The 17,321-nt window shown below is 48.2% G+C and overlaps 1 protein-coding gene across 1 annotated transcript in view; it reads right to left on the bottom strand.

Moving 5' to 3' along the window:
• The window catches only part of GASK1A (golgi associated kinase 1A), an 84,224-nt gene extending 67,133 nt beyond the window's left edge, over positions 1-17,091 (bottom strand). Inside the window, exon 1 of the mRNA XM_015131214.3 lies at positions 16,587-17,091. Within this exon, the coding sequence (XP_014986700.3) occupies positions 16,587-16,589 (3 nt within the window). The 5' untranslated portion in view covers positions 16,590-17,091. The remainder of the gene's footprint in view (positions 1-16,586) is intronic.
• Between the last annotated feature and the right edge of the window lie 230 nt (positions 17,092-17,321).

The raw sequence follows: 17,321 nt of genomic DNA, 5'->3' as shown, positions 1-17,321 counted from the left end.
GATCTCAACTCCACTGTGTCCTTGCTGTGTGACCTTGGGCCTTGATCTCCTCATCTGTATAATGGGGGTCATAACAGTACCTAGTACCTCCTTCATAGGGTGGTCCATTCATTAGTTCATTAAGCAGGTATTTCCTGAGCCAAGCACTGTTCCAGGCAGAAGAGAAACATCATGAACAAAAGAGACAAAAGCCCTCTTATGGTGGTGACACTCTGACAGGAAAAGAATGTGACTTGTCAATCATAAAAATAAAATCACTCTACTAAACACTATGAGAGTGACATGAGGTGTTGTAGATAAAGCATTCAAAACAGAGCCTGACATGCAGTTAAGTTCAGTCAATGTTAGCTGTCATTAGGATTGTTGCTATTACCATGATGGTAATTTTCTAGCAATGCCCATGGGATCAACTCCATGGCAGGGATCCTGGCACTGTGCTCAGAGCAAGAGCCCCATAGGCAGGAATGTCAACGGAGTGTCCCTTATGTCCCCCAGTTTGCTGGTTGCCCTGGTCCAGTCTCCACGTTGATTATACATTGGGGCTTTGCAGCCCTGCTGGCCCCAGGAGCCCTCTCCACATCCACAGCTGAATTAGCATTTTGTTCCAGCTCACAAGAGTGCCAGTGTGGGAACACCACAGGCTAGATGGAATTTTGGAGACCCTGTCATTTGTTGGAAAATTTCTCTGGCTGCCTTGGTATTAACAGCCACATATTTTGCTCTCAGATCTGGGAGTGGGGCTGGGATCAAGAGGGGTGGGGATTGCTGCTGAAACATAAAGCAAGTTTCTTTCTGGGCTATACCTTTCCAACCTTCCAGAGATTTCTGCTCCCTGGCTGCTCAGAGGCCAAGATGCAACCTCAGAGAAGAAGGGGAGGGGAGCAAGTCTGTGCCTTCCCTGTGCACTTCTCCTCTCTTTTGACTAAACACGTGACAACAGGGGAGGCCGAGCCAATTAGGAATACTTCAGGACAGAATCCACCTCGCTCTTCACCGGACATCCACCCTAGTCTCCAGGAGGCGGTAGAGACTCATACAGGATGAGACCTAGAGAAGAGCTTATAAAACAGGACCTACAGGCCAAATCTGGCCTGCAGATGTGTTTTGCTTGGCTTGTACTGTTTTAAATAAATTTGAACCAATATTTAAAATCCAGGATATTTCACATAAAAATTCAGATTTCCAGCTTCCCTCGAAAAAGGGGAAGTTCTAGTTACACTTTGGGCCCAGGTCCCTATACGGCTGGCGTAGAGTATGGCACTCTCTCTCAATGATATGCCCCTGAAGTTCCCCACAGGCCCCACAACTCCCTACTGTCTCCCAACACCAAGGAAGGACAGTTGCCTTTGGCATCTCATTTGCCTTATTGTTTTTCTTACAGAAGATGAACACTTCTCTGACTACAGCTCAATTAAACCTGAAAAAAACAAAACATAGGCGGTGTTTTCATTACACCCAGCCCACTTCCTTCACTTATGCTAGAAGCCTGGCCTCCATCTGCACTTCAGTTTATATCTCTTGGTCCAGGGCTACAATGTCCAATATGAGAGCCACTGGCCACATGTGACTATTTACATTTGAATTAATTAAAATTTAAAAATTTCCATTCCTGGTTGCACTGGACACATTTCAGGGGCTCAACTGCCACCTGCAAGTAGTGGCTATTATGTTGGACAGCACAGGATAGAACATTTCCATCATCTCAGAAAGTTCTGTTGGACAACTCCGGAGATATTTAAATATAAGATGTAGGAGGCTAACAACCAGTCGAAACATCTGTTGCCCACATCCTCCACATCTACACTGTGCTGGACGCTGTTGGGGGAAATGATATGCATTGGGGCCGCTGCCTTCCAAGAATTAGGGAGAAAGCCTAATTAGAGAGTCTCTGACTTCTCAGTCAAAGACAGGAGAAGTGCCTCGCAGTGTCTGATGGACCCTCTTGGATTCGGAGAAGAGGAACAGGTCTCTGTGTCCATGGCACAAAGAAAATGCTCTGCTTGTCTACCGCATGCCCTCTCGGCCCAGTCCCAAGCAGAAAACTGCATCGGTGGCCTCCAGAAATGGAGGTTCCCTCAGCCCTCTCATGAAGATGCTGCTTAGAAGACTGAGGCTGAGTCTCCATGCATGTGTCTTGGAGGCTCCCCAAGCAAAACACGCAAAGAGAGTCAAACTGGGCTTCAGAGCTTGCCCTCCCTATCAGTGCTTCCTCCCCAGCATTGGCCTTCCCCATCCCTCTAGGCCCGGCTCCTGCCTCCATGCCTCCCCTGGGGCTGTCCTCTGCCCAGGCCTCCCCAAATCCAGACCCAGGGCCCATTATCTAGTATTGCCCTTTCTTCTCCTCTGTCTATACAAGATGCCCCTGAGACCCAGACCCTTGGGACAATGCTTGATGCACCAAACTAATTTCCAAGGATATTTATTTTTAACAAAAAAATTTCCAAAGACTAGATATCAAAATGCAAGGGCTAAGTCCAAGTGTGGGAATTTTCAGATTGATTGAGTGGAAAAAGCATCGCATTTGTGACTGGAGGGCCCACCTGGAAGTCCTTCATATTTATGAACTGCATGACTTGGCCATGACTCAGATTCACTGAACCTTTATTTACGGATCTCTAAAATGAGTCTCACACAGTAGTCTTAACATTTAAAGGATGAGAATTCCAGGAGATGATGAATGAGAAAGTTACAAAGTCTAATGCTTTGGGCATTGTTGTTATTGGGTTGTTATGCTACAATGACATAATACAATATGTTGTAAATACAGTATGTTATTATCACTGAGGGGAAATTATCTTTCAACACCCAGCACGGTGCCTGGCACACACCAGGTTTTAATTTTTTTAAAGATTATTTTTTAATGGCCGTGGAGTAGAGGCTGGGGAAAGATGCTTTTAGGCAAAGGGGCTTCTGTCACTCCCCCAGAAACAGATCACATTGATGAATATCTATGCAGAGGCAGGGGTTCCGAATCTTATTAATACCAAAGACCCTTCTGGCCACCTGGTGAAGCTGAAGATTCTTCTCAAGATGCGTTTTTTTATTGTATAAAATGAAAAATACAGGGTTACCAAGATAATCAATTACATTGAAATAATTATCCAGATCTTCTAAAAAACAAATGTGTGATATAATTCTACACGTGCTTCCTTATTAACACATTAAAAACCAGTATCTATCAGTATATCTAAAAACAAATGCACTTTCAAAACAGTGACGAATAAAAACTATATTTCAAAGTATCTGCTTCTGCTGTCATTACATAAAATATCTGTGACTTCTCTTGATGACAAAGTCACAGGTCCTGCCAACGCTACTGTGGCTGGTGCCTACATTCATTATCGAAGAAACACTGAATTCCAGTTAGAGATGAGTGAAAATAAAGATGTAGCTTTGTTTAACCTAGTGCTCCCCTGAATTCCATGCATTAAAGCAAACTAAATATGGCCTGAGAAGGACTCTGTATTTCTATATTTGAGTCCCTGTGGATGAACTGTAACCTAGCTTAATAGTCAGACAAAATTAAAAACCTAACTTAATAGTATGCGGCAGTAACAACGGCTGAGTGTTCACCAATCCCAGCAGCCATACTTCAACCACTCATAGACTGCCGAATGTTCAAACTGCTCAAATAAGGCAAACGCCAAGCTGTAACCAATCTCACTGTTTCTGTACCTACTTCCGATTCCTGTACGTCACTTTACCTTTTTTTGTCTATAAATTTGTTCTGACCATGAGGCACCCCCGGAGTCTCTGTGTGATTCTGGGGGCTGCCCGATTTGCGAATCATTCATTGCTCAATTAAACCCTTTTAAATTTAATTCGGCTGAAGTTTTCCTTTTATCACGTGCTTGGACCCCAGATCAAGAACTCTTGAACTAGGCATCCCTTTCCCCTTCCTTGAATTCCAGTTCACCGTCATAGGGATGGATCCCCGGGGATGAGGCAAAGGCAGCCCCTCTTTGGCATACATCCCAAACTCCTTCTGAGGGGAGCCAGACTCTAAGGCATCCCCCACTCCTAATCGTAGTGTTGCACTGAAGGATCCTCCTGACAGTTCTAGAAGCCCAGGCCTTGCTGTGCCTTCAGGCCTGTCTGTTGTCCAAGGACAATGTAATCACAGCTCCCATTAACTGAGCAGTGACTATGTGCTGACTGTTGTGCAAGGTGCCTCATGCTCATTAAAGCACTGAGCATACACTCCCACAAGGAGGCCCTGGTATTGCCAAGGGAAACTGAGGCTAAGAAGTTAAAGGTTCACTGACATGCCCAAGGTGGTGAGCAGGGTTTCAATTCAGTTCCGATTACAACTCACCCTCTGAACCCTTCATGCTTTAAAGCCACACCAAGTAAGATATTACGACAATTACAGTCTAAACTCAGCCACTGCCAGGGAGGGAAGTGAGTGTGAACCAGCAGCCAGGAGCCTCGCCAGACTCCCAGCGAAGTGACTACACAAGGCATCCCTGCCCAGTCAGCCTAAAGGGAGATGAGAGGATTTTAACCAGAGTTTCAGGGGAGAATGTTCTGAAAGAAAGGAATACAATAGCATCTTTGTAGTTGCAACAGGATCTTGGGCAGAGGGGTGGGGGTGGGGGGCCAGAATGTGGTGAGTAACTGTAAGAGCCCACTAGGTCCAGGGCCTGCAGACAGTGGCCAGGCATGCAGGGAGGCTGGGAATGAGCACCCGTGCTATCCAGGAAGCAACCCTGCCAGCAGCCAGTCCCTGAGCTGGGGTTCAGGTCCCCCAGGAGGCACACACTGAGCCTCTATGTGGACAGACAACAGAGCCACTCTGTCCTTGAGAAAGAACCCTGTGTGTCCCACTCACTCTCCTTCCAGCACAGGCACAGACATCCAAATGGCCCATTCACTGGCCGTTACAGCCTCCAGCCCTCAAACTGCCTGCAGCCTCCACCTCCGCTGGGCCCAGGCACCCAGGCAGCGTGACCGCAGCCCCCACCACAGTCTGGGCACAGCTTGAGCCTGGCTCCAGTCCCACTACTCCATCAAACACCTCTGCTTCAGAGCCCAGGCAGCACCTCTGCAGCAGCTCTATGGCTACGCAAGTGTGTGAGGGTGTGTGAGTGTGTATGCCAGATTACCAGTGTGTGGGTGAGTGTGTGTTTCACTGTGACACTGTGAATATCAATGTGAGCATGTGGTTTATGTGTTAAGTGTGTGAATAATGCATCTAAGTGCATGGAGTGGGTAGATGTGTGTGTGTATATCTGCGTGACTCTGTAGAGGGTTTGAATAGCAGAGACAACAGCAAGAAAAAGACTGATTGGCCAGGCGCGGTGGCTCATGCCTATAATCCTATAATTCCAACACTTTAGGGGGCTGAAAGGGAAGAATCACTTGAGGCCAGGAGTTTGAGACCAGCCTGGGCAACAAAGTGAGACCTTGTCTCTACTAAAAATAAGAAAGAAAAAAAGAAAGCAGGAAAAGGAGACTTACAGAAGAGAAGTCCCCAGGAGACTCCCAAGACCTCAGACGACATCCTTACAGGAACTTTCCCCAGCCAGTGGCCTGGCCTGGCCCCCACCCCCACTGCTTCCACCTAGACAGATCCAAGAGACTTCAGGGGTCCCCAGACCTCCTCCCAACCAGCTAGGGTGAAAAGAGTGAGATAACCGCACCCATCATTTGCTTACTTGTCCATAGTCGCCCCAGGCACAGGCCTCAAGCTCATTCAGGTTTGGGTCCAGCCCCTTACCCCACCATTTCCCAGCCACAAGAGCTCAGGCAAAGCATTTGGTTCCTCTGAGCCTTAGTTTCCTCAGTAATAAAAAAGAGTGACACCTAGCTGACAGAGCAACACACCTGGCCCGCAGAACAACATACCTAGAACATAGAACAACACTGCCAGGACTCAGAACATCACACCTGGGACTCTCAGAACATCACACTGGGACTCAGAGCTTCACACCTGGGATGCAGTCGACGCACTGTCATTAAGTAGGCAAGTAGGCTGGCCCCCATCCTCCCCAAGACTCGGAATTCCTGAGGGGCCAGGGTATAAGGCATGCTCATTCTCATCTCAATGCTCAAATGGAGGCTGGGCACATGGCAGGCAGATGCCGCTCTGATAAACAAACTTCGTAAATGTGGGTTTCCTTTGTCCTCCCTTCCTCCACCACAGACAACCACCGCTGCTGTCCCAGAAGCAGGCAGGGCAGTACTCTGAGAAGTTCGTTGAGAGTTATCCCCAAGGGTGTATGCATAGGGACCTCTTTTTTTTTTTTTTTTTGAGATGGGGTCTCACTCTGTCACCCAGGCTGGAGTGTAGTGGCATGATCATAGCTCACTGCACCCTCCACCTCCTGGGCCCAAGCAATCCTCCCACCTCAGCCTCTTAAGTAGCTGGGACTACAGGCATGCACCTTTTTAACTTTTTGTAGAGATAGGGTCTCCCTATGTTGCCCAGGCTGGTCTTGAACTCCTGAACTCAAGGGATCCTCCCTCCTCAGCCTCTCAAAGTGCTGGGATTACAAGCATGAGCCAACACACCTGGCCCTGCACAGGGACTCTTGACCATGCAGACCTCCCAGCAGGTCCATCTGTCTATGCTGTGAGTCTAAGGCTGGGAACACCACACAGAGACTCCTCCAAAGAGACCCAAAAGCAGGTAGGATTTTCCACAATAAGCAGGTATTGCTCTTACAATTTACAAAAGACAGAGATAAAACAAGAGAGTTGCAAAACCCTATCAGGCCCAAAAGGAAAATCGAGGAAAACATTCCCCTATGATCAGGTCAGGAAGAGAAGCAGTGACAATATGCAAAAGAACAAGTTTCTAAGAATCTTACCTCAACTCTACATTCACCAAAAAGAAAGATCAATGGCATTCTGAACCCTAAAAGGGAAGTCCAGACAGACAGAATGGGGCGCCTAGAAGAAAGAGATTGCACAGACCCGGAGACAGAAAGCAAACGTGAGGACCCGCCCCATCCATTAATGCGCCTTTTCCCAGGCTCTGTAGGAAACGTGTTCCTTGCTCCTCCCTGCAACCCTCTCCCCCTACCAACGTCTCCCCCTTTCCTTCCACCTGGCCAGTAAGAGTTATCACATTATCCCTGGGCTGCAGTTCATTCATCTCCTTTGTAGATAAGAATGAAAGGGACTGCGGCTTCTGCACTTTTTGAAATTACGCCCCTCTAATGTTACGGGTTGGCTGTATTTGGGTCTTCCCTTCCCATCTCAAAGATACCACCAAGCATTTAAAAACACGACAGTTACTTTGCCAGAATATCTTGAGAATTTCCTAGTGCCCAGTGCATTGGAAGTCAACTCACAACACTGCTGCAAAGCCAGTCTAGCTAGAAGCAAGACTGGCCAGTGGAACCACTGGGTTTGTCCTGCTGATAATGCCTCCCCCAGCAGGAGCACAGAGCTGACATTAGGGACAGCCCTGGAGCATGTGAAGCACAGAGAGGCAGTGGCAGTCAGCCCTCAGTCCATCCAGGCCAGCAGAAAACAGCACTGCTCTGCCAAAGGGCAACAACATTGATGAAAGCCAGTTCAGAAGAGTGTGCTCCACGCAGTCCAGGAGCCCCGCTGCATGGCACGCTCACAAGCTGAAAGGGGTGCCTGCCTGGCTCAGAACCATGCCTAGACGTGAAGGGTTCTCCACAGAGCTGGTCTCGTTTGTCTCTGTGCCTCACTCTCTTCATCTCGCATCCCTGTGTCTCTGGCTCTGACTCTTCTCGTTTTTCCCTCCCTTTCTCTCTTCTACTCTTATCCCCTCTGCTGTCTCTGACCAGTTCTTTGGCTGATGGCATTTCTGGAAAAATCCCTACCCAATTTGGCTCTTACAGAACCATGAACCTGCTTCCCCAAGATGAGAGGATTTGAATCCTCCAGCTGGTTCTGAAGAGGCTGTTTGCTCATTGCAAGCAAACACCCTCAAAAGCCAAACAAAAACTGCCCACAAGTAAACAGCATGTGATACAGCCCCTTCCCGCGGCCACTTAGCAGAAATCCAAGCCCATGGCAGGTGGAGAAGTTGGGCTAGGAAGGATGCAGCGGCCACAGCCCCTACCCACTCTCCAGCAGTGGTGGTCAGCTGGGTTGGAGGCCAGAAGGAAGGGAGCCAGGTGTCTATACCGGCTGCAGGAGAGCATCAGGGACCACAGGCAAGGTGGCTTGGGGGACATAAATAAACCTATACACACAATTATCACTGGAATTCTCTCTATCCTACCCCCGATCCCTTTTTTTTTTTTTTTTTTTTTTTTTTGAGCTAGAGTCTCGCTCTGTCACCAAGGCTAGAGTGCAGTGGCTCAATCTCAGCTCACTGCAGCCTCTGCCTCCTGGATTCAAGCAACTCTTCTGCCTCAGCCTCCCGAGTAGCTGGGACTACAGGCACATGCCACCATGCCCAGCTAATTTTTGTATTTTTAGTAGATACGAGGTTTCACCATGTTGGCCAGGCTGGTCTCAAACTCCTGGCCTCAGGTAATCCGTCTGCCTCTGCCTTCCAAAGTGCTGGGATTACAGGTGTGAGCCACCACACCCAGCCTCTCTCTATCCTACTCTTGTGATTATCAAGGCAATATGTACAAAATCAGTTCAAAGGCTTAAAGGAGAAGTATCAACATTTCACCATTGCTTTTAAGAATATAACATAAGTGATTTTATAGAACTAAAATGATTAGTATCATTGTTAAGTGACTTCTATATATGATCATTTGGTGGGATATGATGCAGTTTCTCTTCAAATAATCTGATCAATCTTTTATTCTGTAATTCATAGTACCCACTCCCCACCCCCCGCTTTTTTCTCCTTTTTTTTCCTTTTTGCCTTTGTTAGATGCCCAGGCACGCCACAGTACCAGGCGTTATCAGTACCAGCTCGCGTTCCTTTCCTTATTTGGAAAGAGGACTTACTTTCTAGCTCATTACAGACACCCCCTTCCCCTTCCTCTCCACTTTCTTTTACGTGCCCACCCTATCTAAAAAAAACCAAATGTTTAGCCAACCAGGATTAGTTTAGATTGTATGACCCGACCCCGGCCAATGAGGAAAGGGTATAGGGGCAGGACTAGTGTCAGGAATAAAGGCTCTCGTGCCCCTTTGTTCAGGTGTGCTCTCATGGTAACTGGCCAAGGAGGAAACCCTCTGCACAGAAGTAAAATTGCTTTGTTAAGAATCTTTTGTTTGCATCTTCAATTTCCTTAGGATTTGAGCATTATTCCTAACAATTTCTAAGTGTGACTAGAAAAGAAACACCAAAAGCTAAATTTAAATAAAAATGAAGAGAAAGGAGGAAGGCTGACAGAGACCCATATATCCAGATGCCTGAACAAGAACCTGGAGTCACTCCTGACCTGCTCTCAGCCTCCACATCTGAGATTACCAAGGGCTGGAGGTTCTCCTGCCCAAACATCCTCCTACCTGCTCCTCCAGCCTGCTACAGAATCCATACCTCCATCCTGGCCCCCTGGATCACACTCCTTCTTCTCAGTCCCCAAAACTGCTCTCCAAAATGCAAACGCAACCCCACCTCTCCAAGCTCAAAAGCCCTTCCATTGTCCCCTCTGCCCTAGGGACAATAACACAAACCCCTAGCTGGGTGGGGAAAGCACCCACATCCAAGAGCCAGGACCTGGCCCCAGTCCCATCTCCAGGAAGTTCCCCTGTGGTCCCAGCCCAGCTCCTTCCCAGCCAACTTTTAACAGCTCATTTTTGCCTCCAGGGGTTTTGCATGTGCTGTTCCTTGTGCTAGAATGCCTTTCCCTCTTCTTTTTGTTATATATATTTTTTAACTTACATACAGTAAAACTGAAACTTTTCTGTATCATTCTATGAGTTTTAACACATGTATTAGATATGCATGTCCACCACCACAGTCAGGACACAACACTTCCATCACTCCAGAATTCTCCTTTGTGCTGCCCCTTTATAATCACAGCCTCTCCACCCCTAACCCCTGCAACTGCTGATCTGTTTTCCATCCCTATAGTTTTGCCCTTTCTAGAATGTCATATAAAAGGAATACCACAGTATGTAACCCTGTAGGATTGGATTCTCCCACTCAGCATAATGCCTTTGACATCCCTCCACATTGTTGCATGGATCTATGGTTCTTTTCTATTGCTGAGGAGCAGTCCACCGTATGGACATACCACAGTTTATCCAATCTACAGCTGAGTGACATTTGGGTTGTTTCCAGTTTGGGGCAATTATAAATAAAGCTATTAGAAACATTTGCATCAGCTATTATAAACATTATAAACATATAAACAAAGCTATTATAAGCATAAACATTGTTTATTTGTAGACATGTGTTTTCATTCCTCCTGCATAAATACACAGGAATGGGATTGTTGGGATATATGGTAAGTGTATGTTTAACTTTTTATGAAAAACTAACAAACTGCTTTCTACTGTTTCCCACTTTCATGTAGGAGAGTTCCTGTTGCTGGCATCCTGACCAGTACTTGAGGTTGTCAGGGTGTTTTGTTTCACTTTTTAACTATTCTAACAGATGTACAGTGGCTTCTCCTTTCTTCCCTTGACAGAATCCAGATCCTCCTCAGATACTCCCTGTCCTGGAGCCTCCCTCTGCCCCACTCACTCCTCAGGTTGGGTCTATCCTTTCTCTATATCTTCAGCACAACTTTTGGCCTACAGGGCTGAAGCATTTCTTTGTGCTTCCCTCTCCCCTGAACCTACCACCTACCACCTGCCCTCCCCACCTCTGCCCACACACACACACACACACACGTACGCACAGGCAGCCTCAATAGACTGTGTACTCCTCAGAGGCAGAGTATGTGTTTTTGATTTTTCTGTTTTCTGCCCTGCACAATGTCTGGCTTAAAGAAGACACTTTCTAAATGAATTGATGAATGAATGAATGACAAGGCGGCAGGGAGACAGAGGGAGCATTAACACACATCTACACATTGAACGTGAATCCTCCTTTTGTGGCCTTCTTGATATGCCACTCAGGAATTCCAAAGCCACTTGGGAGCAAGACTCAGCCCCTGCCCATGGAGACACTCATTCCTTCAGAGCTCATGAAGGCCTAGAGATCGAGTGAGGCCCCTATAACCGAGTACCCCCATTTGTCTAAGACAAAGAGAATAAATTTTTAAAAATTATTTCTTCTTCTCTCTTTCTTCTTTTTCCCTCAATCCTTGCTTCCTACTTAGCTCTTTAGAAATGCAGTTAGAAGCTCTACCTTCCCTTCACTAAACACTCCCTACATGAAAAACTTATCTAACTATGTGCTTACTTAGAAGCTCCAGAGCCTGAGCTACCTTCCACCAGGAGCTTGCCTCGAGAGATAACAGTCAATTTACAACCTAAATTATGCCCACTCCAAAACTCTCTCCCACCTGCAGAGTATCTCAAGACAACGACGACCTTACAACCTAGATCTGCCTGTGATGGTGTTAGCTCAACTCCCTGGTAGATAAGGCACCCAAGCAAGTCATGGAGACCCCCACCTGCTTGCTCACTCCCCTGCATGCCATTCATGCCGAGTATCCCTTTAAAGGACCCTGCTTTCTGCTCTAAAGCAAAGCAGTATCCTTAAAGGCAGGAGCCTGTACCTCTTCCTCTAGGCTAAGCTTTAGAATACAGTCACTTTCTTTATACCAGACCTCACTCTGGTTAATTGGACTCTACAAGTGGTGAGTGACTGAATCTGCATTTCGGTTACACTCCTGCTGTTTCCTCACCCTTCACATCAGCCCTCATCCTGTTTCCCTTCCAGTCTTGACCTCCTTGACCCCAGGATTCACCAGATGCTATCATAAAGACTTTCCATCTTCCACTCAGCTGGACTCTGGGGAATAGGATCAGATCCCAGGCCACTCCCAGGAGTATGTGTGCATGCGTGAGTGTGTGTGTGCGTGCACGTGTGTATGAGTATGTGTGTGATGTGTGAGAGTGAGTGTGTGTGTGTGTGTCTGAGAGAGAGAGAGAGAGATAGGAAGTGAAATCCACATAAAGAAGGGCGTCCTGGGGTTTTCCCACAATCATGTCTCCCTCTCACTCTCAGGCCAAGTGGTCCTTCACACGCAGTCCTGTGCAGACACATCCAGAAAATGAAGGGATCACGTCCTAAACTCCCTAGGCGGAAACATTTTAGCAGTCACATCACAAGATGATCCAAGCAAAGACAGCCCCAGGTGACTCACAGCAACCATGCCTCAAAGAAAACTGATGCACTCTGTTTCTCTACTAGTACCTTAGGTGGGAGCGGATACTGGGCCTCCCAGACCTACTTGGAGGGATTTGTCAGCATCTTTGAGGCCAAGCTGAAGCTTGTTTCTCTCACTAGTCCCTAAAACAACTAAGGAACTCATTTCTTTGTGAGACCTGTTCCCACCATCCCCTACATCCCTGTTTTTTGGACCAACCCCTGTTTGGTATGGTTGGGGCCAGTGGATGGTTTAAAACACTCTGCTCCCTGCCCAGCCCTGCACAAAGCCTGGGTTAGGTATGCAGCAGGAGCTACAAGTAAGGGCTGTACCCCAGAAGGGAGAGGGGATCAAATTTCCCACAGGCTCCATGGGCTGCATTTCAAAGTTCCAGTACCAGTTTAACCTCTTCTTCAGCTGAGCCTGATAACTTTTAGGACTCATTCAGTGCAGAGGGACTCAATGAGGGGACCCCAGCATTAGACTCCAAGGGCCTGCGGCTGTTCGGGGAGCTACATTCTCATCCAGTCAGCAACACTGTGCAAGGAGGTGCGTGGGAGACTGGACAAACATCTGCAGGCTGGGTTTTCCTGCCTGATGGGAAGATGGACTTAAAAGAAGCAAGAAAACTACTTGAGGATAAATTCCGTCTATACTAGATCCTTACTTAGAGAAGAGTTCCACAAGCATCCCTTTGACTGGTATTGAATGAAAGGCGCCTGTGACTTCCTTACCATTTGTTTTAGACCCTAACAAAAAGCAAACCTATTTTTGTGGGTCTTTTGTAAAGCCCCCAATCTTACAGCACCTTTGAGACACCAAGTGTTTTCACCTCCATGACTCCATTTGCTCCTCACAATGACTCCTTTTACAGATAAGGGGCTGAGGTTCAGAGCAAGGCAGCACTTACCCAGAGCCACACGGTAACCTAGCCCAGCACAAACCCCATTCTGACTGCAAACCCCGGGCCTTTCCTCTGCCACTCCAAGCCACACCACATCCAAGTCTATGATGGGGCTGTAGTGCCTGTGACAGGACCTGCATAGGGAGTGGAGGGGGACCTGGGCCCTAGGAGACCTGGGCCCTAGCCCGGCTTTAAGTGACCCTAAAGAGGCCACATCCCTTTTCCAGCCTCAGCTCCTCCTCCTCTGAGTCTTAACCTCCAGGGATTTTAGCTCTTGGTTCTCCCAAGGAGGACTGGCCCGTGTGGGCTCCCCTGGGACTCCCTTTCCTCCACTGCTGCCTGCCTGATGACCTGCCCACAGCACAGAGTGAAGACAGGCAAGAGGAAACTCCTCCCACAGCACGCTGGGCCCTGGGAGGGTAGTTACAGTAAAAGCTTGGATAGAGAAAGAGGCCGGAGCAATTCGTTCTTATGAATTTGTCTGATTTCCACTTAGCTGGGCACTCAGGTCCTCATTTCCATGGATAATGAGAAGGTGGCCACATGCCACTGAAATCAGCCCCAATCCTGAAGTGACCTAAATGTCCACAAACAGGGAGACGATTATCAAAACCATCGTACTGAGCATTAAATGTACAGTTATGAAAGATTTTTCTAGAGATGTAGACATGGAAACATGTTTTGATATAAACTGAAGTAAAACAAATCAGACTGCAAAACTGCATGTGTGGTGAAATCTCAGCTCTTTAAAATAATACTCAAAGAGAATAGGAAATATGCCAAAATGATAATCGTGGTTCCTGTAGAAGTTGTATATTTTTTCTCAAAAATCAGGAGGAAAACATTTTTTAATTGGCAGTAATAGTTTCAACTTTCTCTATCAATATTTTTTCTTTTTTAATTTTTAACCTAACACATATACATCTGATTCTATCAATATTTTTCATCAAGTACAGAGTCCTTGGCAAACACCAAACCTCCCACCACCATCGCAAGGAAAGAAACTGACAAGTGCTCCAATCTTAGCTTTAGAAAAATACATACCAAGCCACGACCCCTGACCCCGCAGGATGATCAAAAATGCCCCCACAGATACTGCAGCTCAATGCTCTTTTCTTTCTTTTTTTCGTTTTCCAAAAAGACATTTAAGGATTCTAGGCTTTTATTTGTGTACTTCTAACCCAGAGTTTCCCATCATACGTACCTCAGACCAATAACAGGTTGGCATTAGGGAATTACTGAATAAAGGATACCGTATTCAAACAAGCTGGGCAAGTTCAAATCTCAGTGTAATGAATTAAAAGAGGATACTCTACGGAAGGACCCTCAAAGAGATATAGCATATGATATATGCGATATCATATAATGGGAAATGACATAGCATCTATCATTTCCCAAAAACTATTTTAGGACTATCTCAAGGAATGACCACTCTATGGACATAAGGATATCTTGGGAAGTGCAGCTTTGAGCCCCAGTTTTCCCCCATTCTCTCAGCCTTCTTGCCCTGTGGTTCTCAGCCCTGGCTGCACACTGGGCTCACCTGCAGTGCCTGAAAACATCCCTTGGTCTGGGTCTCATCTGGATTTGGGCTGGGGGATGGGGGCAGCCTGAGTCAGGGCTGAGAACCATTTCTTCCCCACACCTTTTTAGTTGTTCATGCTAAGCATAGCTCAACACTAGAATTGAGATCCAATCTCAAAGTTATTCACATATCACCCATTTTTGGAGCTAAATGGCACCTTGAATAACATCTAGTCCAATCTCTCATTTTACAGAAGAGGAAACTAAGATCCTCAAAGGATTCCTAGCCCCCTGTCTCCTCCCATGTGGCTTCCAGCCAGTGCCACACTGCCCTGTGGCCTCTGGACCTCAGGAGCCTTCATTCAGAGGGAGAAACAAAGGAGAGCCTTCAGATCTCCAAGGCCATTTCACTGCCAGAGGATGCCCCCAGGCCCCTCTCTCTGCAAGTGAACACTGAGACTACGAAATGTTGACACAAGTCCTCTTCCTAACACAATACCAGAACCCAGAGCCAGGGACATGAAACGGGGAAGCGGCACTGACTCGCAGAACTGGAAGCTTGCACTGGCAGTGGGGCAAACACACCAATGTTCCCCTAGGCAGCCTGAGCAGAAGGCAGGTACCATCTCTCCTCCAGGCACTCTGCTTCAGCCGCAGACCACAGAGCCTCTGCTACATCTGCCTTTAAAGCCAGGTGACTCCAGCACATGCTAATGCCCCTCAGAGTGGATGGCTGTGGCCTCAGTTCTGGCAACACTCTTGCTCTTAAACAGGGAATTTGTAATAGGATATCTCCACTCTTTTCGTTTCACATCTGTACCCCCAATTATTCCCCCTTTTGAAGCTTAAGATTCCACCATTTCCTTCTCTTAGCAGCTTTGAGAAAAAACCTGAAGCTGGATAGGTGTTAGGAGGGGTGAAACATACACACACCCCTGGCCTCAAAGGTACCCTTCCTGAGCCCCCAGCGCCTGATGACCAGCCCTCCACCTCTGCTCCAGCCACCTGCCAGGCCTCCCTGCACGCAAAGGAGCTGTTCTCTCAGAGACCCTCCATCCTACAGCGCAGTCTCTAGACAGCCTTCTAAACTCCAGGCCCAGCAAAACTCCCCACGAAGCATCTCCGGTGGGGTTCCAACCTGCCCTCTGTGAGCTTGGAAGGGAAGGAAAGAGGCGAGAGGGCACGGAAGCAGACAGGGGAGCCTGGTGAACTGCAGGAGCCCAGTTGGGGTTGCAGGGGTTTTCTGCTGCAAGAGAAGCAGAGCAACTAACCAGTGGCCGGGCCTGAGGGACGCCCCTTTCCTGGGGTTGCATGTGTCCTTTAGCTAAGCCGCCTGGGCCATATTCTCAATGGGTTTTTCTTTTCTGCCTGTTAGTGTCTGTGAGGTTGATCAATGGAAGGACCACGTCCACAAGACCCTGGTTTCATCGTGACATTCCAGACTCACCAGTGCTTCCACAACTGCCCGGTAGTCCTCCTGTCGGGGAGGTAGAGGGAGGCGGATTGGAACCTTACTAAAGCCAATTTAACTCAATAGTAATAAAAGTTAGGATATTATTTTTAATGTCAATACATAGCTAAATTAGAAAAGATAGTACATAATCACATAAATTTTGGAGAGTATTAAAATGACTTCAAAAGCTTCTCATCAGAGGCTGCCGTGGGTTCCCCAGGGAATGCTCCCCTCTCCCTCCCCTGTGGATTGCATGAAGATTGCGCAGAGTTGCGAGTGGGTTACGGTTCGGTTAAGGTGTGAGGATCCGTAATAAAAGCCCCCTTACTACCGTCCGCCCCGCCAAGAGCGGCAGTAGAGCCCATTGCCCCCAGTTCTGGTGCAGAAATGAAAGCCGCCGCCGCCCCATGCAACTTTCGGGGAACAACTCCAGCCTCGGGAGGCCGCGCAGGCTGCGCGCGCCCAGGGCCGCTGCGCGCTGCCAGCAGCCACCTGTCCGGGTGATCGCCCCACCCTCTGCTTGCGCGTTCCTTCCCGCGAGTCCTACCATGTCCCCGGCGGTGTTCTGGCCGGCTCCTTGACGCGCTCAGCCGGCTCGCAGACTCATCCCGCCTCCCCTTGGCCGCCCCCGGCGCCGTGGCTCGCCAGGCTCCACAGGATGCACGGCTACTCGGCTGGGGCGTGTTTCCCGGACTCAAGGTGCACACCTTTCCTGCAGCCAAGTGGCCCCGCGCCAACTCTCGGGAGATCGCTGCACGCCGGGATACTCCGCGGGTGGGGAATGCACGCCGGATCTACTGAGATCTGCGGGGATCTGCGGGAGCCTACCGGCAGCCGCGAGCCTCTGCGGTTTACTGGGGACGTTTGCAGAGTTTGCAAAGTCCCTGTCGCGCGTCCCGGCCCAGCCTCCCCATTCCCCCGAAAGCGCGGGGGGGGGGAGCTCCTTTCACAATAAAAGCCCTGCCGGGGGCTCGGCCAACCGCAGTCTTCTGGAGTAGGGGCCCAGGTGCTAGGAAGGAAAGGTCCACGCCCTGCCTGCCCGCCTGCCAGGTGATGCGTCAAGGCTGGGCGGTGAGGGACGCCTCTAAGGTGTGAGGGTGCTCGGTGAGTTCACTGCAACTCGGCAATAGAGCTGAGTGTTGCCCAAACTGCTACCCTCTCCTGCCAAGCAGGACAAGTCTTTTTTTTTTTTTTTTTTTTTTTTTTTTTTTACTGTCGCTTGTCAAAAGGACAAGTCTTTTTTTACTGTCACTTCTTCGCTTTGTTTGGGTTCGGTCCCCAA

This window comes from Macaca mulatta, chromosome 2 (assembly GCF_049350105.2).
Source record: "Macaca mulatta isolate MMU2019108-1 chromosome 2, T2T-MMU8v2.0, whole genome shotgun sequence".
In the NCBI taxonomy this organism is placed as follows: Eukaryota; Metazoa; Chordata; class Mammalia; order Primates; family Cercopithecidae; genus Macaca; species Macaca mulatta.
This window is presented reverse-complemented; position numbering and strand designations above follow the sequence as displayed.